General features: G+C 45.2%; 1 protein-coding gene across 1 annotated transcript in view; it reads right to left on the reverse strand.

Moving 5' to 3' along the window:
- Positions 1 to 20,599, reverse strand: part of LOC143934101 (cytoplasmic phosphatidylinositol transfer protein 1-like) — a 223,820-nt gene extending 203,221 nt beyond the window's left edge. The window contains exon 1 of the mRNA XM_077457416.1: positions 20,365 to 20,599. Coding sequence (XP_077313542.1) covers positions 20,365 to 20,412 — 48 coding nt within the window. The 5' untranslated portion in view covers positions 20,413 to 20,599. The remainder of the gene's footprint in view (positions 1 to 20,364) is intronic.
- Between the last annotated feature and the right edge of the window lie 3,347 nt (positions 20,600 to 23,946).

The raw sequence follows: 23,946 nt of genomic DNA on the forward strand, positions 1-23,946 counted from the left end.
AAGTATAGATAGTATTGTACTCTATATTCTACTCCTGACTGTTTTTAAGTTTTAGATATGTAAAAGCATTCCTTGTTTTCTATATTTTTCTAAAGCTTTTGAAATCTTAAAAAAAACACACACACACACACACACACACACACACACACACACTACCTATTGTGCCTTAAAAGTCCACCACAAGGGGATTTCCTTTTTCTTCAATATTGGATGTGGCACCAATCTTTTGCTCAATATTGCTTGCTAGACAATTTTGTTACAATTTCTCTTTTGTTAACACATTTTCTAGCCAAGATTTGAATGCAACATTTACATTTGTAAGCAGGCATTCAGAGTGTGCGGTGCATTATCAGGTTGTATTCATATATGGATTGCAGTACATTGCCATTTTCCTCAATTGCACTCCATGAAGTAAAGTAAACACACACATACACTGGAATGAATGGTGTTGCTTTGCAGAGAGGGGGAAAAAAAAAAAAAAAAAAAAAAAAAAAAAAAAAAAAAAGGGTCGCTTCAAAACTCAGCCTCATGTCGAGTTGGGAGGCGTTTGAAGCCTTTCAACACCTCCCATTCAAGTCTATGGTAACACTCAGGCAGTCGTTTTCAGCACGGTTTTGGCACGTTAAAATTCGTTTATTTCTGTCACTTTCCATTGTAGAGCAGTTTTAACCAGTTGCCGACCGCCGCACGACGATGTACGTCGACAGCATGGCACGGGCAGGCATATTGGCGTACATGTACGTCCCTTGCCTCCCGCGGGTCGGGGGCCCCCGCCCGGTGCCTGCAGCGGTCGGTTTTCGTCCGGGAGCGATCCGGGACGAGGGGGCGGCCATTCATTCATGGCCACCCCCTCGCGATCGCGATGACATCACTTCCTCTCCTGTAATGTAAACACAGGAGAGGAAGTGATGTATTCTCTCCTCCGTGTCGGTATTTTTCGTTCCGACACGGAGGAGAGCGGATCGGTGAGTTGCACCAACACTCTACACACACAGTAGAACATGCCAGGCACACTCACACCCCCCCGATCACCCCCCCAATTACCCCTGCCCCCCAGTCACAGTGACACCAATGTCATTTTTTTTTTTTGCATTGGTGTCATTTGTGACTGTAGTAACTGTTAGGGCAGTTAGGGTTAGCCCCCTTTAGTTCTAATGTACCCCCCTAACCCCCCCAATAAAGGTTTAACCCCCGTGATCACCCCCCGTCGCCAGTGTCACTAAGGCTGGGTTCACATTGCAGCGGTTTATGAGAACGAATGTGATTCGCACCGCACTGCAATGCAAATCACATCCGATCTCTGTGCGATTCGAGTTCAGCCATTCGCCACACCCGCCGCAAATTCGCACGGGACCCTTTTTTTGGCCCGCAGCAGAATCGGATCGCATGGGTGTTCACACCATGCGATCCGAGTTTGCAGATCGCACTGCGATATGCAAACTGATCTGGGGGTGTCAGTAACATTTCACTGACACTCCCAGCAGTTCGCATAGGGCAGTGTGAACTGCCGCCGGGAGGCATGCGATGCGGGAACCCGCCGCGGATTCGCGGCGTTTCCGCATCGCTCCAGTGTGAACCCAGCCTAATAAGCGATCATTTTTCTGATCGCCGTATTAGTGTCACAGGTGACGCTAGTTAGGCAGGTAGGTATTTAGGTTCGCCGCAGCTTTTTATAGCGCCAGGGACCCCCATATACTACCGCATAAAGCCCCCTGATTGCCCCCTAGTTAACCCTTTCACCAGTGATCACCATATAACTGTTACAGGTGACGCTGGTTGGTTAGTTATTTTTTTATAGTTTCAGGGCACCCGCCATTTATTACCTAGTCTCACTAGTGTACCCCTAAATTTAGGGGTGTCTACTTTCCAAAATGGGGTCATTTGGGGGGGGGGGGTTTGTGCCATCTTGGCATTTTATGGCCTTCAAAACTGTAACGCCCTTAGAAAGCCTGAAGGCGGTGCTTGGTTTTCGGGGCCCCGTACGCGGCTAGGCTCCCAAAAAGTCCCACATATGTGGTATCCCCGTACTCAGGAGAAGCAGCAGAATTTATTTTGGGGTGTCATTTCACATATGCCCATAGCATGTGTGAGCAATATATCATTTAGTGACAACTTTGTGAAAAAAAAAAAAAAAAAAAAATTATTTTTTGTCATTATTCAATCGCTTGAGGCAAAAAAATAAAATATTCAATGGGCTCAACATGCCTCTTATCAATTTCCTTAGGGGGTCTACTTTCCAAAATGGGGTCATTTGGGGGGGGGTTTTGTACTGCCCTGCCATTTTAGCACCTCAAGAAATGAGATAGGCAGTCGTAAACTAAAAGCTGCGTAAATTCCAGAAAACGTACCTTAGTTTGTAGATGTGACAACTTTTGCGCAAACCAATAAATATACAATTATTGACTTTTTTTTTTTACCAAAGACATGTGGCTGAATACATTTTGGCCTAAATGTATGACTAAAATTGAGTTTATTGGATTTTTCTAATAACAAAAATAGAAAATATCATTTTTTTCAAAATTTGCGGTCTTTTTACGTTTATATCGCAAAAAATAAAAATCGCAGAGGCAATCAAATACCATCAAAAGAAAGCTCTATTTGTGGGAAGAAAAGGACGCAAATTTTGTTTGGGTACAACATTGCATGACCGCGCAATTACCAGTTAAAGCAGCGCAGTGCCAAAGTGTAAAAAGACCTCTGGTCATTTACCAGCAAAATGGTCCGGTCTGAAAGTGGTTAAAGACGCCCCAACACTCAAACACTATGAAACCATGCATAAGTTATTTAGGGAGCATTTAACGCTTGTAAAAACGCCCCATCCTAAAGCTCATTGATGCCCATACAACAAAAATTTAAGAGGAGCATTTATTGAGCATCAGAAATTTAGTCAAGTGTGAACAAGCCCTCTGAACGGGCTGTAAAAGTTTTCACATCAAAATACACATTCATCAACTCAATGAATGAATCAGGATTCTATCAACTTATAATAAAGTAAAGTGAAACAAATTCATAATATTTGTCGGCTTGCGCAGGAAACTGTGGCCCTCCTGCTGTCGAGAACAGCATTTCTGTTATCAGAAGAAAGCTCTGAAGCTCCTAGACTACAGAACATGGCAAGCTACTGTAAAGTCATGCTGAAATCAGGTAAACAGAAATGACCGAATAATGTATGCAGCTTTCATCACTCTAATGTATGCAAATACAAAGGTCTGGTAACTCCTACAAGTCCTGCAGGCAAACTGCAAAGATAATCGTATATAAACAGCTAATCACGTGCACATATGTAGACAGAGTGCACAACTCCAAGTCTGGACTTCAAGCTGACTGGGCACTAACCAGCAAGTTAAAAATGAACTGTGCTTTACGTTACAGCTCTGCAGATCTCAGTTACTTTTTTTGTTTAATGAGTAGTTGAAAGTTTTCAAAAAACACAAAGAAAGGGGGGGGGGGGGGGGGGTTGCGTCACCCTCTGATCAGACTGATGTTTGTAGGAAATGTGTGTAGCCTGAATTAACACAGATCTTCCACAAAGCAAGGATATCATTTTTGATTAGCGATTTTATTTTATTTTTTTAAACAAACACACAAATGACTAATATGTTATACTTGTTTTTTGCTTCGGTTTATTGTCTATAGAATTTTTTGGTGTCCACATTATAGACCATCATTGACAGTGGTGCACCATTAAATTTTTCCCATATAGACTATTAGAGGGATCATTGAATTTTCCTCCAGTTAAATTATATACATGAAGAATGTGTCTTGAGTAAACACTTATTCCTAATTTTCTTTTTTTTTTTAGGACTTTTTAATATTTGACAGATCGGTTGGTCTTATAAATTTTTTAATCTTTCTTTGTAGGCTCCTTTCTAGTTGTTCCCCACTCGAGGGGCCATCACGAGGGGTGGAGACATTAAAATCACATCCCCCTGTTATTGAGTGAGATAGTACGAGACTCGGCGTGATCCAAGCCTCGTTCTCGCATCACACCGGAAGTGACGTGTGTTTACTTCCGGCTCCATGTTCCTCTTCCGTAGCGCTGACGTAGATGAGGTCTTTCTCGTGTGGAGTCCCATGTGTGGGGAGGCGATGTCTACAATGCGCAGTTCACCGGAAGTGATGTTTATACACTTCCGGTTCCGGGGTCATTCGAAACTGCGCTGAGATATTGCATTAACCACATATATTAGTATATTTAATTAGGTATACAATATGAATTTTAATACATGGCGGCCTGGTATTCATTTAATGTTCCATCCTTTGAGATGGGTCATCGGTTCACAATACATTGGTTTCCAACTACTAGGTGTAATTGCTGAGTCCACTGTGTGGAACGCAAACAAACAGAGGTGGAACGCAGTTGAATAGAGGCGTGGAACGCACGCCGGGCCGCCATGATACGGATACCGGAAGTGGACATCAGTGACACACAGGGGGGAGCCTGATTAGATTTGATTGCATTAAGGTATGTTATTTATAAAAGGCAGTGTAACAGTGGTAGTAGTCCACCGCAGATGATGACCCATAGGTCAAAACGCGTCCGGGAAGACTCTACCACTGCTTATTTCTTGTCACATGTCTATTTACAACTATGGAAATGTGAGTGTAATATTTTATTTTTATTAAAAAATATTTTTTTTTTTAAAACGTTATTACACTATTTCGGCTCTATCCTTCCAACCCCTATGTCCGAGCTGATGCCGGAGTGGTCTCTCTAAAATCGGTGACCATATACAGTCCACTATATCGTAAAGATCACCCATCCTGCCGATCCACGGAAATATGGAATGCTGAATCCAATGTCTCAGTAGTTGGAATTACAAGCCATTTCCGACTCTTTAGACATAAGTCTATCCGGGTCATCTTTTTCCGGTAAGCCTGTGCTTCGTAAGGTGGTGGGAATTGCACGACGGTGAAATTGCCTATGGTTACATCACATTGGGATTTGTTGCCTTCACTATAACTTGTTGGGATTCATATCTGCACATCCACGTTCACCAATATATGGACTTGATTGTTTGTACTTTCTTTTTTTCGTTTTAAGATCTTATCCCCAGATTTGGGGTCATGTTTTACAAATAAGATATAGTTACATTGACACACTTTATGATCTATATATCTATATATTTTTTTTTTGTTCCCTGCACGTATATTGTTCACTTTTTTATGCGTTTTTTGCTTTGTGTCTTTTGGGTTAAACTCCCTTGAATATTACAGTAATATGTTTAGCGCCTACACTTCACATCTTTAATATGTTATACTTGCCTGCTCTGTGCAGCCTTCTCAGGTCCCTCCCTCCTGCCGCCACAACAAACAGGTTGCATTGGGGCACCCGAGCCGATGCGCTGCTCTGTGCGTCCATTCAGACAGGGCCGCAGCCCAGCCCCACCCCCTCTCCTCATTGGCTCACTTAGATTGACAGCAGCTACTCTTAACCAATGAGGAAGAGTCCAACAGCCAAGGCTCTTGTGCAACTTCACTGGATACAGACTGGCTCTGTGCTCTGCCTCTCCAACACTCACTGGCGCGCCGGGCTGTTGAGGGGGCAGGAGCAGCTGGCTCAGGGTCTCAGCAGTGAGCAGAGGCTGAGCCAGCTGACATTCAGGCATCTATAAAAAAAAAAAAAAAAAGTGGCTCCCAACACTAAAGTCAACGGCAGCCAAAAGCTCACGGACAACTGAATCTGGGTCACAGGAGTGCAGAATTAAGTGCTCTCCTGTAACCTACAGGAGAAGATAAAGAGCACTCCTTTTACGCTATAGAATTGTAGACTACAGTCATAGCCGTTGGGCAAAAAGTGAGAGTGAATCTCTCTCATGGGGGCAGTAATGTAATAATCCATCTCCACCCTACAAAAAATGTTTTTAAAAAAATTAAAATGAGGAGATTGGGTGGAAACTGCCACAGCAAGTATGTTCTTAGCTGGAATTAGGCAGGGATGCGATATGCGCACAAAGATTCAGGGCAAAAAAAAAACCAAACACCCCACACAACCTCACTATAAAGTTCACGTAGCGCGTTATCTGCGGGACGAAGACTTCATAAAATGTTTTATAAATATGCAACTGTGAAGCCATCTGGGCCAAGGGCTTTATCAGAGGGCCTGCTTTTCAATGCCTGGGGAACATTTCAGAAAGTTTGTTTAATTTCTGGAGGTAGAGAGGAGAGTTCTGCATAGACATTACATAATTTATGGAAAAGTGCAGGCAGTATTGGAGGTGGCATATACCATGCCTTCAGTAGGAGTTTTAATTTTTGGAATTAAAATTTGTCCTTTGATGAACATGCATTGGATTTCCCTGGTTTGTTGCCCACATTCGTAGACCTTTTGGGGAAACTAAAGTTTAGCTTAGTTTTCCAAATCTAATGGAGACCAATGTCTCTCCCTTTGGAGTGAACAGTTGTAAATGGGGCTTAAAGTGTGAGCTTATGAATCTGTTAGAGATCTGCCATCTGCTTTCCACCCATACACTGATCAGCCCAAACATGACTGAAAACAGAAAGATTCTACAGACAAACAGTTACCCCTCTCCTATGACACCCATAAAATTGGTCTACAAGTTTTGGGAAATTATCGACCTCAGAGATAAAAATGTGCCAATTCTTACATATTTTGATTAGATTAATTACAAAAAACAGGTGATAACGATGCTGGTTGGCTAAAGTTTAAGATTTCACAATAAAGATTTATACACAGGGGAGTATATTTGCCTACAAGGGAGGGAGGTGTTTGATGATCACGATGCCTCCGATTTGTGACAAAGTATGGTAGAACAATGGAAAAATGGTATGTTAAAGTGTATAAATTTATCTTCACTTTGGGACTAATTACCTAACTGTAAATTGATTTTTTAGTGCAAGGTACACTTGTCTTTGGCAAATCTGTGCCATGTACAGTTAAATGTGGTGGCTGGCAAAGGTGTCATTGCCTAACATTTCCAAGGAACAGTTGAGTGATGTTTTCGCTCAGATGCCGCAAAACTGTATAAACCATGCAAAGAACATCTGCTACATTTCTGGTGAGATTACATTTGCATCTCAAAAAAAAAAAAGTGTATACCACCTATATCTTGGATGCAAAATAAGGGATTGGGACAAGAGTTGGGCCCCTCATTGTTGCATTACCTGTGCAACTTATCTCCATCATTGTCTAACAGGGTGGATATAAATTTAAAAAAAATTCAAAGTTAGCCATACCGGTAACTTGTTTTCCAATAGACTTTCAGGTCAGCACCTGAAAGATCAGGGCTCCTCCCACAAGAGGAAACACCTCAGCCAATGCTTTAGTGGGAGGCTTCCACTCAGCTTGCCTTCGGTTGTTTAAAGAGAACATCCAGCCCTGGCTGAAACAAACCGTTATGTCTTAGTATACAGCAAAACAAAGGTGTTATTGCTATCCAGAAAGACTATTGGAAAACAAGTTAGCCTGAAGTCTAACTTAAATTTTCCTAAAACGTCTTTCAAGACAGCACCCGAGAGGATAAATTGAGACTTCCCCATTAGGGTGGGACAACAACCTGAAAGACTTACTTCCAAAAGCCTGGTCCCCTGCCGTCAGGAGGTTTAAACACTAAAATGATGGACAAAGGTCATCAGGCTCATCCATGTAGCAGATCTGTTCAGGGATGGTAACAGCTCTCTTTACCCAACTCCCTGCCAAAGTTCTTGTAGAATGAGCCCGAATACTAACTGGACCCTCTTGACCCGAAAAGGAATAGGCTTCTGTGATAGCCATTTTCAACCATCTGCTAATAGTTCCATTTGGTAGCTTGTCTTCCTTTCTTGCCACCAGCCTATAAAATGAATAATGCGTCTGAACGCCTAATGTCCTTAGCGGCTTTGAGGTAACTTAAGACTGCTCTCAACATCCAAAGTATGGAATTAGTCTTCCTTACCAATGGATTAGAGCGAAATGTAGGAAGTTTAATCTCATTAACTCGATTTTATACTGAAGTAACTAGGGGTGCGACAGATCAAAAAACTCACGGATCAAATCGTTCCTCGGATCAGAATCACGGATCGGATCATTTTTTGGATCAGCAAATAATTTAATTTGCAAAAACCTGTGAAAATTCCATCACCATATAGTCCCCACCGTAATATCCACAATCTCCCCCACTGTAATATTGGCTGAGTATGGCTGAGCATCGCAGAGTATTGGCAGGCAGGGTATCGCAGGGTATTGCGGTACTGCTGGAGTATTGGCAGGGTATTGCTGGGTACTGTAGGGTATGGAGGGATGGCTGCTTCCATCTCAGGATCCCTCCCCTCCGCTGTACAGGTTAGTACAGAGAGGGGAAGAGAGGAACTGGCGTCATGTCATGACATGACGCCGGTTTGTTTACAAGTGATCGCTCCGTCGGAGAGATCAGTGTAAACAGCCTGGGTGTAGCAAGATGGCCGCCGCTTCGGAGCTAGGCCGAAGCCATGGCCTTTCCTAAGGCCGAGACCGCAGAGTGCTCAGTGGATCGCGGCATGTGCCAATCCGAGCGTGGTGACCCGTTCGGATCACGGATCGGTGACGATCCGTTGCACCCCTAGAAGTGACCTTCGGTAAAAAATTAGGGTCTGTTCAGAACAATTCTATCTGAAAATAGAAAAAAAAAAAAAAAGGAGATTTTAAATGTAATCAGTCTCAGGGAGGCTAAATCAATAGGTTCAAAGGGTCCCCTGGTTAGAGCCTGTAGAACAGATAAGTCCCACAACAACTTTCTAGACCTTGGAATAAATTGCTATAGCAACACTCTACTGTATAGGAGGGTAGCAACTAACCTACCCAAAAATACCTTCTTCCTCAAAAGCTGCTCTTCAAAAGCCAGGATGTGAGTTTTAGCTTCAATACCTCTTGGTGGAATAGAGGGCCCTGTATTAGGAGGTACTGTCTCAACAGAAGGTACCAATATGGTTTGAGCTGCATCTGGAGAAGGGATGAAAACCCAGCGCTCTTCAGAAAGTTTTTGGATGCGACAGTTGAATCCATCCAAAATCTTCTGTTTAGCAATTTGAGATTTAGGCTGAGACAACACTTTCCTGAGGGTTTCTGAATGAGGAATACCTGCGAGTAGAAGCCCTAGAAAAACTTTTAGTGACCAGAACAAAAACTCTCTGATCTCAGTTTCTAGACTCGGGACTTCATGGCGAGAGGCCCGATTGGATCTGCAATGTATGCCACTGCTGCAGATAGGGTTGCAAAGGAATCCAGAATCTCTAGTTTCAGGGAATCTGCTGTAATATGGGATTTCATCTGATTAACACAGTGCTCTAGATTCCTAGCAACGCATGTTGTTGCCATTGCTGGTTTCAGATTGTTCATGATTGCCAGACTTTAAGTTGGTCCACCCGCTTATCCATAGGCTCCTTTAGCGTGCCCATCTCTTTAAAAAATTTGGTAAGTCGACTTAGAAATCTGTGAAAAGGCGAAATCCAGTTTTGGAACTTTGTTCCAGATAGAGTCATGGTCTTTCTCAAAAGGGAATCTTTTGTGGGCCCAAGAAAAGAATGGTTTCTTCTCCAGCTCAAGCCATTCTTAATCATGTCTGACTATCGAATGAATGGGGAAAAAAAAACATGGCTTTTGGAGTGTCCTTTTCCTTCTCTATCTCAAAGGTAGCATGGATTACTTTAAAAAAGGAGACCCCCACCTCCCTCCAGGGACATTCTGAACTTGGTGGCGACATCTGCCTAATCTTCTGAATCCACCCCACCCCATTCTGCCTTTGTATTAGGCGATTGCAGGTGGCCGGTGGACATAGGGTACGGCCGACCCGCGGGCACGCTCCTGCAGCACAACTGCACAAGCCGACGTACAACGAGGGCAATTCTGTACAATGGTGGTAGTCCTTAAGCAGTTAAGATACATTCATAATTTAGTTTCTTCAGCATGAAATAGAGCTTATGTAGCATGAGGCTGTATATTCTGCAATATTAACATTTTTGGTAAACTCATTCAATGATTCGAAGCTCTGCAAGCTGAGATAAATAACTGTATTGATGCATTCACACAATTTCACAGTGACCATGAGATAAAACAAAGTTCAGGAATATTCCCTTTACCCAATTGTTTTGCAAATATATGTACACTACAAAAAAAAAAAAAAAAAAAAAAAAAAAAAACATCTGTCCTAGTCTCCAAGTCCGAGGAGGAAGGGCGAGCAGTAAAAATTTAAGTGAAACCTCATTAGGTAAATTTGAAAAAAGATAAGTCGATCAACTACAACCTATGTGTGTGATTATATTATTACACTTGTATATCCCTGTATGTTGTGGTCGTTCAGGTGCTCCCAGCTGAAACCACCGTCTATGGAAGGGAATTCCACATCCTTGCCACTCTTTAGCCCCATACACACCTTCAGATTTTCTGCTGATTTTTGTCTTCAGAGTTACCAATTTACCATTTAAATTTTGTGTCTTATTAAACTCCCTTCTGCGGAAAAGTTTTATCCCTATTGTGGGGTCACCAGTACGGTATTTGTAAATTGAAATCATAATCACCCACAAACTTCTCTCTTCTCGAGAGAGAATAAGTTCAGTGCTTGTAACCTTTCATACCTATATCCTCCAGTCCCTTTATTAGCTTTGTTGCCCTTCTTTGTACTCGCTCCATTTCCAGTATATACTTCCTGAGGATTGGTGCCCAGAACTGGACAGCATACTCCAGGTCTGGCCGGACCAGAGTCTTGTAGGAGCGGGAGAATTATTTTATCTCTCAAGTTAACCACTTAAAGACATGCCTCGTTTTGAGATTTTGGTGTTTACAAGTTTAAAACTTTTTTTTTTTGCTAGAAATTTACTTAGAACCCCCAAACATTATATTTTTTTTCCTAACACCCTAGAGAATAAAATGGCAGTCATTGCAATACTTTTTTTCACACCGTATTTGCGCAGTGGTCTTACAAGCACACTTTTGGAAAAAAAAAAAAATTATAATTTTTAATTAAAATAGTAACGTTAGCCCAATTTTTTCAATATTGTGAAAGTTATTACGCCAAGTAAATTGATATCCAACATGTCACGCTTCAAAATTGCGCCCGCGCGTGGAATGGCGTCAAACTTTTACACTTAATCTCCATAGGCGACATTTAAAAAAATAAAAATAAAAATAATTCGACAGGTTGCATGTTTTGAGTTAGAGGTCTAGAATTATTGCTGTTGCTCCAACGATTGCGGCGATATCTCAAATGTGTGGGCGCTACTCACGTATACGTTTGCTTCTGCGCCTGAGCTCGTCGAGACCGGGAGCTTTAAAAAAAAATTTAATTTTTTTCTCATTTATTTTACTTGATTTATTTATTTTTTAAACCATGGAAAAATAAAGTAAAAAATAAATAAAAATAAATGGGTCACTTATTCCTATTACAAAGAATGTAAACATCCCTTGTAAAAGAAAAAAAAAAGCATGACAGGCCCTCTTAAATATAAGATTTGGGGTCAAAAAGTCCTCAGATCTCATATTTGGACTATAATGCAATAAAAAAAAAAAAAAATAAATAAATAGAAAAAATAAATTTGAAAAAAAAAAAAAAAAAAAAATTACCCTTTAAGATGTATGGGCGGAAGGAACGTTATGATGTAGTTTCCACCCTTCTATGGTATGTAGACGGATCTTCCCCCTCACTCATCTCCATACCTCACCACGGACAGGTCCTGATCACCTCTGCCGCTGCCAAAGGCTCCAGTTAGCAGCGGGAGTACCCCCCCAGAGACCGCCATCATCATAAACATGACCGGCTCCTGAAGAAATGATACCTCAGTTGTGGCAGTAGCTGCTGCCATTACCGAGAGATCCATCTTCAAAATGCCGACGTATAAGTACAGGAGCCGGTCAGCAAGTGGTTAATCCCTTTCTAATGCATGCCAATATTCTGTTTGCTTTGTTAGCAGCAGCTTGGCATTGTATGTCATTGCCAAGTCCATCTACTAGGAGCCCCCCCCCCCCCCCCTCAGTTCTTTTCCATCCTAGATTCCCCCCAGAGGTTCTCCCCCCAATGAGTAGATTGCATTCATATTTTTGCCACACAAATGCATGATTTTACATTTTTTTACATTAAACCTCATTTGCCATGTAGTTTCTCATCCCATTCATTTGTTCAGATCTTTTTTCAAGGTTTCCACATCCTGTGGAGAAGTTATTGCCCTGCTTAGCTTAGTATGAGAGATTACAGTACAGAGATTGAATTGTTTATCCCATCCTCCAGGTAGTTTATGAACAAATTAAATAGGATTGGTCCCAGCATAGAACCCTGGGGGACGTCACTTTACACCCTTGACAATTCCGAGTACTCCCCACTTATCACTACCCTTTGAACTCGCCCTTGTGGTCAGTTTTTAATCCATGTAGTCCCCTATGGTCCATGCCAACGGAACTTATTTTGTACAGTAAACGTTTATGGGGAACGGTGTTAAATGCTTTTGGAAAATCCAGATAAACCACATCTACGGGCCTTCCTTCATCTAGGATGGCAGCTCACCTCCTCATAGAAGGAGGATAGATTGTTTGGCAAGAACGATTCATGAATCCATGCGGATTACTGCTAATGATACCGTTTTCTTTACTAAAATCTTGTATATAGTCCCTTACCATTCCCTCCAGGAGCTTGCATACTATTGATGTTAGGCTTAACTGGCCTGTAATTCCAAGGAATGTATTTTGGCCCTTTAAATATAAGTGCTACATTGGCTTTTTTCCAATCAGCTGGTACCATTCCCGTTAGACTGTCAGTAAAAATTAGGGTCTGGCAATTACTTGACAGAGTTCCTTAAGGACCCTCGGGTGCAAGCCATCTGGTCCCGGTGACTTATTAATGTTACATTTTCCAAGTCCATCCCCAAGTCTGTCCTCTGTTAACCATGAGGGTGCTCCCTGTGATGTGCCATGAGGATAAACACTGCATTTTTGGTTACTGAATTTAAAGCAAATCCACCCAGTTACTGAATTTTGTAAAAAAATAAAAAATAAATTAAAAAAAAAACTGTAACCGGTCAGCCAGCATTAGAGCGGGAGAGAGTGTCGAGTCAACATTGGAAGAACAGAGGGAAAAGACAGCGGAGAAGACCCAGCAGAGGCAGAACACAGCAAAAAGAGGGAGAAGAACTGGAGAGGGCTAGAAGATATCAGCGAAAACTCAGAGAAAGGAGAAGAAAAATCGGAAGCGACGCCGGAGCTGCCTTAATAAACTACTGTAAAAAACAGTTTTGACACTTTATGAATGGGTAGAGGTACAATGTACCCGATACTCATTCGTATAGGGCGGGGGGGGGGGGGGGGGAATGGGATCTGGGCCTCCCCTTGTTAAAAGGGGCTTCCCGATTTCAATATGCTCCCTGACCAACAACCAACAGCCAGGGTTGTCGAGAATAGGCCCTTGTCCTCATCAACCTGGGGACAAGGTGCTTTGGGGTGGATGGGGGCGCAGGGCTTGCAGCCTGGTACAGTTCGGAGGGGGATCAAAGTCAGATCCCTGTTCATTGAAGTCAGACTTCAAGTCGCAGGGCAAAGTGGGATACACAGTCATACAACTCATTTCATTCCAGTGTGAAAGGGGCCTGGAGCAAAAAAAAAAAAAGAGAGAACATGAGCTTCTTTGGTGCAGATTACAGGCGTTTCTGGTTTATACATTGGTGAGCTGTACAAAAAAAAAAAAAAAATTCGCACAAATTTGAAACACTTAGGCGTGATTGCAGCCTCAAGTTTTTTCCAGCTAAATACCGAATATAGAGTTTCCTGTTTCTATGCAAATGGCAACATTCAATTCTAAAAGGTGTCATTTGTTTCATCTTTTATTAGTGTAAACCTGTACCGTTTTATGACCAATAAACCAGCGTAAACCAGCTCCGAGCTCTCAACCTAGATGACAATTAACAGGGTACCTAAAATATGATAGCAGTACCAATAGACAGCTGGTTAATGTCCCCAGCACTGCAAGATAGATCTAATATGTAAACATACTTTCTTCTTACACTGTGAAGGTATTATATGACCCTCGAAGAAAGGCTTAGTGAAAATGCCACATGCTTTTGCAGTGTTCTAAAGGGAACAAAAAAGGTTCGCAATGGGATGAATCATCATAGAAGATAAACTTCCTTCGCAAGTCTGAAAATTCCAAAAGAGAATAATCCCTGGCATGCCCAAATCACATCTGTTATGTGTCCGATTAGCCTTTGCTTCATAGGAGTCTAGGCAAACTTGTATGGAGATCTGCGTTTTTCCATGTTAGAAAATTGCAGGTGTCCACAAGGGCACACAGAAAACAGTTGTGCCTTCATACTCCTAAACTCTGCACAGCCTTCTAGAAGAGTTGAAGCTGTTATAGCTGCAAAGGGAGGGCCAATCAATATTGAACCCTACGGACAAAGGCTGGGATTAAAGTTCATGTGCGTGTAAAGACAAGTGTCCCAATATTTTTGACAACATAGTGCATCTCTTCTACACAAAATCCTCTTGCAAACGTGTGCCATACAATCCCAATGCCCCTCTTCACTCCACCATTTAATGCTTAAATACCAAAAGACTCACCAGATGAATGACCCCTAATCTCTAATGCAGGCCATAGATTATGCCATTTTCTTTCAAGTTGCAGGGAAGAAAATCACTTGATTCCCCCAGTAATAGAGTCAGTGTTGATGGGGGAATCTCTACCTCAAAGCTATTGTATTCTCCTAGCAGGGCAGCCGTCCGTGTCTGGAGAACAGTGATGTTAGCAGATAATTGTACGCTAAAAATTCCACATGCTGGTTGTACCCAAGTCAATCAATTAATTGACTTGGGTACAGTTAGCCTTCCCAAAGATGGATGAAATCTCTCAGGAGAAATGGGGTGACTCTCCTCAGCTGGGACACAGACGGCAATAAAAGCCTGAAAAGGGTTTTACCACTTCAATACTTTACACTGCATTATGCCTCTTGCACAAAGATGTTGAGAGGCTAAAATTATACTGGGCTTAAAGTTCTGGTCATTTTCTCATGTCCGGGAGTCTTTTTTTTCCTGGCTGCAGGATCTCTAGCATAGTCTAGATTTTTCCTCCCCAACCTGTCTCTGGCCTGCTCCTTTCATTCACTGGATTTCAGTTCTTTCAATCATGGAAGCTCAGCATTCTATGTGGGTTAATAAAATGGTGAACATTTTTTTACCTTCATGCATTCTATGCACGAAGATAGAAAAACCTTGTGTGCTGCGCCCCCCACCACCACACACACACACACACACACACACACACACACACAAGCCTCTTCTGGATCCAGCAATGTTCACAAGAGCCTCTGCTGTCCAGGGACTCATTGCCAGAGACAGTAACGGGGGCCTTTGGTTCCCACTGTTCTCAACCACAGCCAGCGAGCCAATGAGGAAGGGGGGGGGGGGGGGCTGAGCCTAGGCTCTATGAGTCTTTTGGACACAGAGCAGGGCCCAGAAGTGAGCACACCAGTGTATCCATAGCAAGCAGATTGCTATTGGGTCAAGAGGGAGGAGCTAGGAGCACTGGCAGGGGACCAGAGAAGGAGGATCAGGGCTACTCTGTGCAAAACCACTGTAAGTAGGACTTTTTTTGCTTCTGTGTTGGGGTATACCTGTGCATGCCCATACAGGGCACTTCCTGAAACACAGGTGTGCCACGACCTGCAGAAATATGCTGTACATACATACCCAAGTAAACTCTAATGTAGGGGCAAAGTTGCAGCCAGTCACTTGTGTTGGCATCTGTAAGTGGAATCCCGGTTAGGTGAAAGAGCAAACGATTTTATAGTTGAGGACACAGGAGCCAATACACGTCCATCTGCATGAGCTTCATATTGTTTATAACAGTTGCAAGGTTTCCAGATAGAGGTCAGATTTTACATCATGTAATCTTGTGTTTACACAACTCAGTTGTCGTAGAACACAATGATAATGTGTGTATAAACCCTGGAAACGAACCAGATTATAAAACGTATGGGTGTTTTATAAAAGCTAAAAAAGGAAAGAAAATTTTGGGTCCTTGCCAACAGCAACTAGTTAGGTGTTTACTTTCAATCTCTACCTTGTCCAAGAAGAATGATTGCTGCAAACTGACTGGCAACCATAAGCAACACACACACACACACACACACACACACACACCTTCTCTTCCTGTGTGGCTATGCAGCAAGCTCAACAGGTCTTCATACAGCTGCTGTAGAAGTGCATTTGTCCACATGTTTGCTAGAGGTTTTGTGTAACAGATGCATCACAATGAGAGCATTACATAACTGAGAATACTGAATGATGAGGCCGGACTGGTGCAGAACGCACCGACTATGAGCAGTACAGCCCTGATCATTCAGCATTCTCAGCTTGCCAGGCATTGCACCACTGGGTCTATTATGATGTACAGCCTTAGTATAGCTTTACTTGCATTCACATCTATTGATGCTGCCACACGTCTGAGATATAACAGCAATTTGGTTTCACTTAGTTCTTGACAGCAATTACACATTTTAAATCATTGGTTTGGATGGTCAGCAGTGAATAGTTTACCTCAATGACCTGGGTCATTCCAGGATGGGGCCCACAGTGATAGAGGTGTGTGTGTGTGTTATATAAATAAATAGTATTTATACAAGTTGGGGACCTTAGTTTGTAAGCTCCTTGAGGGCAGAGACTGATGTGAACGTATAATATATGTAAATTGATGGCACTATACATATTAGAATTTGTGTCTATACAGTAACCTTTGTCCGGAAACAGTCAGTGGTGCTGGTTCTGCTGGTATCAGTTCATGATCCGAGTGTGATCTAAATTCTGCTTGGCAGTAAGTCATAAGACGACATCTCTGAATGAAGCTCCGGCACATCACTCAGAGGAATGACTGCTGTACTGATTCATTTGCACGCACTATTTTCTGCAGCTATGAAACATGCAGTAGCATACCTCGGGAGACAGGTACAGACATGATTAGAAATCATGGTGCCAGCTATTATTTTGAGTCAGAATGAAGGTATAGGTGTGAGAACTAAGGACAGTTTGTAAGGAGGGGAGTACTAACCAAGCTCTTCAAGCTGCTGAAAAATAACCCATGAGAGAAATAGAAAGGCTGCCAATGCTGACCTATGAGAAAATGCTAGTTACCTGGCTGCCACGTTAACTATTGCTTTAATGACCTGGATATAGAATGCAAGTTTGCCTACTTGTAGCGCAGCAAAGGGTCAGCAATAATGGGGCCAGGAGACTAGCACTTTGACACAAAAATAAAAATGTAATGTATGAACACACTTTTCAGCATTACAAGGGTTTATCATTATTGTAAACTGAAAATTTCTGATATCCTGGAAACCTCTGCAATCCCCCAGACCCCATGCACCCTGGACCATTTTACAGCTTGTTTCCCTATCCCTGACTATGGTCAACATGCAGAACCCAATTCTTTCAAATTGTCCCTGTTCACACTTGTATACTCAGTCGAGCTACGCTCAAAGTGTTTTTTTTTTTTTTTTGCATATTCAGGCCCCCAGACTTCAATAGGTGTGTCCGTAAAACACAAAACGTGTGTTTTTGCTCATGAAGAACGCCTCTAGAACTGCGCAGGAAACAAACGCCTGAAGTGCAATCACCTGCAATACACGGTGCTCAGGTGTACATGCAGGCTCAGCGATCACTCCGGTCTGAGAAGGGGGGGGGGGAAGGAAAAAAAAAGGGGGAGGAGGGGCTTAAATTTGTCTCTTCACCAAGAAGAATAAACTGCATAAAAAGTGTCCACTGAATGACGATAAAAGCGGCATTGCCCCCAGGGCTCCTATAGATCATTCTCTTCACCAATAGGTAGTAGAAGGTCCATTTGTAAAAGAGCAAAGTCCCGACTCCTGGACCACAAGAATTGTAATAGATTCTGCCAATGCCAGCTATCGTGTCGCCAATACAAACACATGTATCAAGGTAACCTACTACCAATAGTTACATTCTTTGCAGGGTCTCAGCAGAGCTGGTGGCTTCTTCTCTTAATCTATGCTGCTGCTTTTGCACTAGGAAGCTGGGTGACAGTTCAGATAGCCGTGTGTATGGGCAGCCATGGTATCCCCCAAGATGACCCCAAATTGGAATGAAGATAGAACATGAATACGACAATTTGTTTCATCAACTTTATATTAGATCCAAAGTATTAATTTTCTAGTAAATAGAATTTTATAATTTAATAGTAAAACCTAAATCTAGCACAACCATACCACACACATATTAGAGTCCCATGCACAGCGATCATACATTTACTAATCTCTCTCCTCTTATCCTTTTGGATTCATTGTGAAGCTGAATTTTAACAATTTTATTCTGGGGTGAGGGAATACATCAGTTACCCATAAATTCATGTAAAAATCCTTCCTTTAGTGAACAGAGCAGCAATATTCTGGTGCTGTAGGGGTTAGCAGCGGCTGGAAGTGTGAAGGGCCTGTGCTGCTCACCTGCCCCACCACCATTCACAGAACTTGTACTATTATTGTCCCGCATTGTAACACCTTCTGTTAATGCGCAGGGAAGATCCTGTCATTCATCCTTTCCTCTCCCATTAATACAAAGCTTTCTAGAGATCCTGGCCATAATACCAGGCAGAACGAATGAGACACACTATTACAGGTAACAAAATGTGTGTGGTGGGGCTGTATTCTCCATTTAAAAAAAAATAAATCCCATCACATTCAGAGGCCGGTTGAATTGTAAATGGACATGATGGGGGCTCCTTCAAGCCACTGTAGTAGTGTACATTTTTCCATCCTCTCCAGATTGTTATCTATTCACATAAAAATGAGCATTTAAAAAGGAGAAGTATGGTCAAAGCTCTTCAAGCCATACTTCTCCTGTGGGTCACAGAAGTGTACTTGGTTCTGCACTCCCGTCACCTAGCTTAAAGCGGAGTTCCACAGATTTCTGTGTTTATTAAAAGTCAGCAGCTGCAAAAAAGTGTAGCTGCTAACTTAATAGACAGTCACTTGTCCCACGGTCCAGCGATGGGGCCGCCCACAGCCTCGCTTCTCCCCTCTGCAGCACCAGCATTGCAAGTGTGGGCATCTGGCTTCGACAGATTGCAGCTTCACAGCCGGGTGCGCACTGAGTGTTCTGAATGGTTGGGCAGCTGGGTACCTGTCAAAACTAGATACCCAAATGTGGCGTGTCAGGGGGTCAGGCGTCCTTAAAGCGGAAATGCCACTTTTGGGTGGAACTCCGCTTTAAGTCTGCTTTCGGCTGTTATTACAGAGCCGGCCCAGGCTCTGGAGGAATCCCGACTTCAATGTTGGGATCCACCCAAATGCCTGATCAGTAGCTGGCTCAGCCTGCCAGTGCACCGCAAAGAGCAGTCTTTATGTACTGAGTTCTCTGTGTAGAGGAGGAGGGGGGACAGATGCTGCACCCACCTAGGGGAGTATGTAGGTTTGTTATTTAGAAATTCTGCACTTTTTTTAACCCTTGTAGTGAGTGTGGGGGAGGGGGACCTGCAGGGGTGTTCATCTCGTGCTCAGGGCTGGTGCAAGAATTTTTGATACCCTAGGCGAAACCTAATTTTGCCGCCCCCTGGCTCCACCCCCTTTGCCCTGCCCATGTACGCCCCACCTTTTTAAATGTTTGCTTGCGTCCATTCATTTGGGTGTCGGGACACAGACCACCACTGCGCCTCTGAGACTACGTGCAAACGGAGCGGCGGCTGCCTGCTCAGACTTAGTTGCTTGCTGCAGAGAGAAGAGAGCAGGAATACCAGTGACCGGCCCTGGGCAGCAGTGCGCCCTAGGCGGCTGCCGAGTTTGCCTAGTGGTAGCACTGGCCCTGCTTGTGCCCGGAGTCCGGCTTTAAGTCCAGCACATAGGAGTGATGTAGCGGCTGTCAGGTGGAATCTCTGTGTGCAACTCAAGGAAGCAAAGTTCACCTCTCCTGGGAGGTAAGTTCTCATGGGCTTCATTTTTAGAAACAACCTGAGATGACCAACACAGGATACAGAGCCACCTGGCTCACCTGTATGTGCACCCTGTCACCCACCGTGCCACCTCCTCCACAGCCCCGGACCAATCTACTCAAGTGGACTTTTCTGAGCGATCCCCATTGTTCCAGTTTGGTACATACAGTACACCACAATACAATACATAACCGTGCAAGTGAAATCAGCACAGGTCTAGCTAGGAGCAACTATCCATCTGACACAAAGGGCATGGGTGATCCCCGGGCATAGAATGTCCCCGTCCCCCTGTGCAGGGCACAGGAAGATCCACACACAAGTCCTGGCAATGTTCGGAGGAGTCCATGTCAGCACACATGGAGGTCCATGGAAGAGCAGGGGACCCCCATACCGGCAATGAATTGGGCTCACACACACAGAGCCGGCCGTAGCCAAGCCTCACACACGGCATGCCTCGGGGAGAAGGTGTCGGTCCGCTCACCTCGTCCACTGTTAGCGGCATACAGATCCGGTATTCCTTCACCAGCATCCTGGGCCCGGCTCCGCTCCCTCCGCACTCCAAAAAAAAACTTTCCGGATCTTCCCCCGGTGTGTTCTCACCTCAGACTGAGCGGAGCTCCGCAAAGCGACACACCTTACCGACACGGACTCCGCCCCCTCCCTCCACACTCACCGAGGAGCATTAACCCCTCCACACCGACCCGGGGAATCTCCTCACACCGACAGGACGGCGAGGCTGAGCGACAGTGCCGGGCCCGCCTTCATCTATAACACCCCCGGCCCCCCTATAATACCACACACTCCCCAGTCCTCCTATTTAGCACACACTCCTCGGCCCCCCTATATACCACACACTCCCCGGTCCTCCTATATACCACACACTCCCCAGTCCTCCTATTTATCACACACTCCTCGGCCCCCCTATATACCACACACTCCCCGGTCCTCCTATATACCACACACTTCCCAGTCCTCCTATTTACCACACACTCCCCGGTCCTCCTATATACCACACACTCCCCAGTCCTCCTATTTACCACACACTCCCCGGTCCTCCTATTTACCACACACTCCCTGGCCCCCCTATATACCACACACTCCCCGGCCCTCCTATATACCACACACTCCCCGGTCCTCCTATTTACCACACACTCCCCGGCCCCCCTATATACCACACACTCCCCAGTCCTCCTATTTACCACACACTCCCCGGCCCCCCTATATACCACACACTCCCCGGCCCCCCTATATACCACACACTCCCCGGTCCTCCTATATACCACACACTTCCCAGTCCTCCTATTTACCACACACTCCCCGGCCCCCCTATATACCACACACTCCCCAGTCCTCCTATTTACCACACACTCCCCGGTCCTCCTATATACCTCACACTCCCCGGTCCTCCTATATACCTCACACTCCCCGGTCCTCCTATATACCTCACACTCCCCGGTCCTCCTATATACCACACACTCCCCAGTCCTCCTATATACCTCACACTCCCCGGTCCCCCTATAAACCTCACACTCCCCAGTCCCCCTATATACCTCACACTCCCCAGTCCCCCTATATACCTCACACTCCCCGGTCCTCCTATTTACCTCACACTCCCCGGTCCTCCTATTTACCTCACACTCCCCGGTCCTCCTATTTACCTCACACTCGTCAGCCCCCCTATATACCTCACACTCCCCGGTCCTCCTATATACCACACATTCCCCAGTCCACAAGCACAATCCAAGGTCCCTTTGCCCACCAGTCACTTGTCGAAACATTAGTGTAGGATGGAAAATATAAGACTCTTTATTCAACCACAGGTACAAAGAGATAATCACTGAGGACAGCCCCCCTTGCTTTGCATAATGACACAGGGTGGGGTGAACTTTACCTCCTCCAGTAACATGACACACAGGTATTCAACTTTCCAATAGTAGACTGCCTTATCAGCAGGGAGGGGCTGCTGGAGAAATTCCCCTCCCCCAGCTAAACCACATACACATATACATACCATAATTGGTTGCTCCCTCCCAGCTGTAAAAGGAAATGCTGAGTCTGGTGTGGTTGTACTGGGAATCGGGTTAGGCAGACCCGACTGGGGTTCTCGTCACCCTGTGCCCCTAGTAGACACAGGATAAGTTACACATTGGAGGGGACAGGGGAGCTGGATAAGGAGTTTCCATCGCTCTCCAAGGTAAGCTGGGTTCCACAAGCCCTCCACCCAAAGTGACTCCCATCAAACATCTCCCCTTTCAGCAGAAGACTAACACAGAAGGAGACCCCAAATGGGTCAACTTTGAAGTCCATAGTTCCAGTCCCCCAATGCCCATACCCACAGAGTACCCCAAACACATTGTCCCAAACGGAGCATTACTCACCCAGCCAACCTCTGCCTCTCTCATAGAACATACCCGCTGCTGGGGGAGAATCACAAACTGGTCCTTTGCCCTGGAGTCCGTTCAGCCTCTGGTGAGAAGACAGGGTGGCTGGGCTCACTTTATCAGGATGTTGGTGATCTGGGTCGAGCTCCCAGCTTTCCTGGGGTATACAGGTGGAGGCTGAAGTCCCATCCACTTTGGCTAGATGAAAATCCCCCAGTGCTGGTTGGCATCCTCCTGTTCCAATGCTGGACCTTTTTCTGGGATTGTGTCAATGGAAACTGAAGTTCCATCCACTACCACAGGAATACCATCTTCTATTAGTTGAGGGCAGAAGCAAGCAGCACTCTGCCCTATTGCAAGCTCTTCTGGGTTGCTGTCAGTGGAGGCCGCATTTTCATCCACCGATATCGGCTCAAGCTGCAGTTGTGAGGTGCCAAATGCATTCTCTCCCTGGAACTCCTGCGGAGTTGATTGTTGTGGGCAGAGGTCAATAGCGCCATCCTCTGAAGCCAGCTCTTCTGCTGAAGGCTCATCAGGTTGTTCCTCCTCAGCAGAAAAGTCTTTAAAATTCCCCAGTCTCTGGAACTGGTGTCTGGGGATAGAGGTTCACCATCTCCTGGTTTCCTCTTCTCCTGAGCTTGCATCTCTACCCGGATCAGCCTGCTTAACTCAGCTGTCCACTCCTGGTTCAGTTGTTCCCCTAATAACAGCACTCACACTTCAGGCCGCGTACACACGCGCGGACTGTTCGCCCAACCTTGTTCGTCAAACAGTTTGGGCAAACAGTCCGCTCAAAATTTGCATGAGCGGACTTGCCCACACACGAGCGGACTGTTTGACGAACAAGGTTGGGCAAACAGTTCGCTCAACTTTTGAAATGAACGGACTCGCCCACGTAAGGAGGAGGCAAATCCGCCCATTTCGAGCGCGTGTACAGGTAGGCGGGGCCCGCGAAGGAGACGTCGCGGGCTCCGCCGCCTGGAATGGGCTTAAAGGGGAACCCCAACGCCGAAAAAAATCGGCGTGGGGGTTCCCCCAAAGTCCACACCAGACCCTTGTCCGAGCACGCTACCCGGCCGGCCAGGAAGGGGGGGCGAGCGAGCGCGCCCCCCCTCCTGAGCCGTACCAGGCCGCGTGCCCTCAACATGGGGGGTGCCTTGGGGAAGGGGGGGCCGCGCGGCCCCCCCACCCCAAAGCACCTTGTCCCCATGTTGATGAGGACAAGGGCCTCTTCCCGACAACCCTGGCCGTTGGTTGTCGGGGTCTGCGGGCGGGGGGCTTATCGGAATCCGGGAGCCCCCTTTAAGAAGGGGGCCCCCGGATACCGGCCCCCCACCCTATGTGAATGAGTATGGGGTACAATGTACCCCTACCCATTCACCTGTGAAAACAAGTACAAAAAAAAACACAACACAGGGGAAAAAAATATTTTATTGCACAGCCGGGGGTCTTCCGTCTTCGGGGGTCTTCTCGCCGGACTCCTCCGCTATGTGTGTGTAGCTCTTTTGCTAGCGGAGGAGTCCGGCTTTCTTCCTCCCCGCCGCCGGCCTCTTCTCCCGACTTCGGGGGTCTTGTCCCCCTCTTCGGTTCTTCTGCCGGGCCACCGCGCCTGGTCCGGTGGCCCGGTCTTCTGTCGCCGTCTTCCGTTCTTCTGTCGCCGCCTTCGGTTCTTCTGCCGGGCC

This window comes from Lithobates pipiens, unplaced genomic scaffold (genome assembly GCF_037356315.1).
Source record: "Lithobates pipiens isolate NorthernLeopardFrog02 unplaced genomic scaffold, aLitPip1_a1.2 Scaffold_27, whole genome shotgun sequence".
In the NCBI taxonomy this organism is placed as follows: domain Eukaryota; kingdom Metazoa; phylum Chordata; class Amphibia; order Anura; family Ranidae; genus Lithobates; species Lithobates pipiens.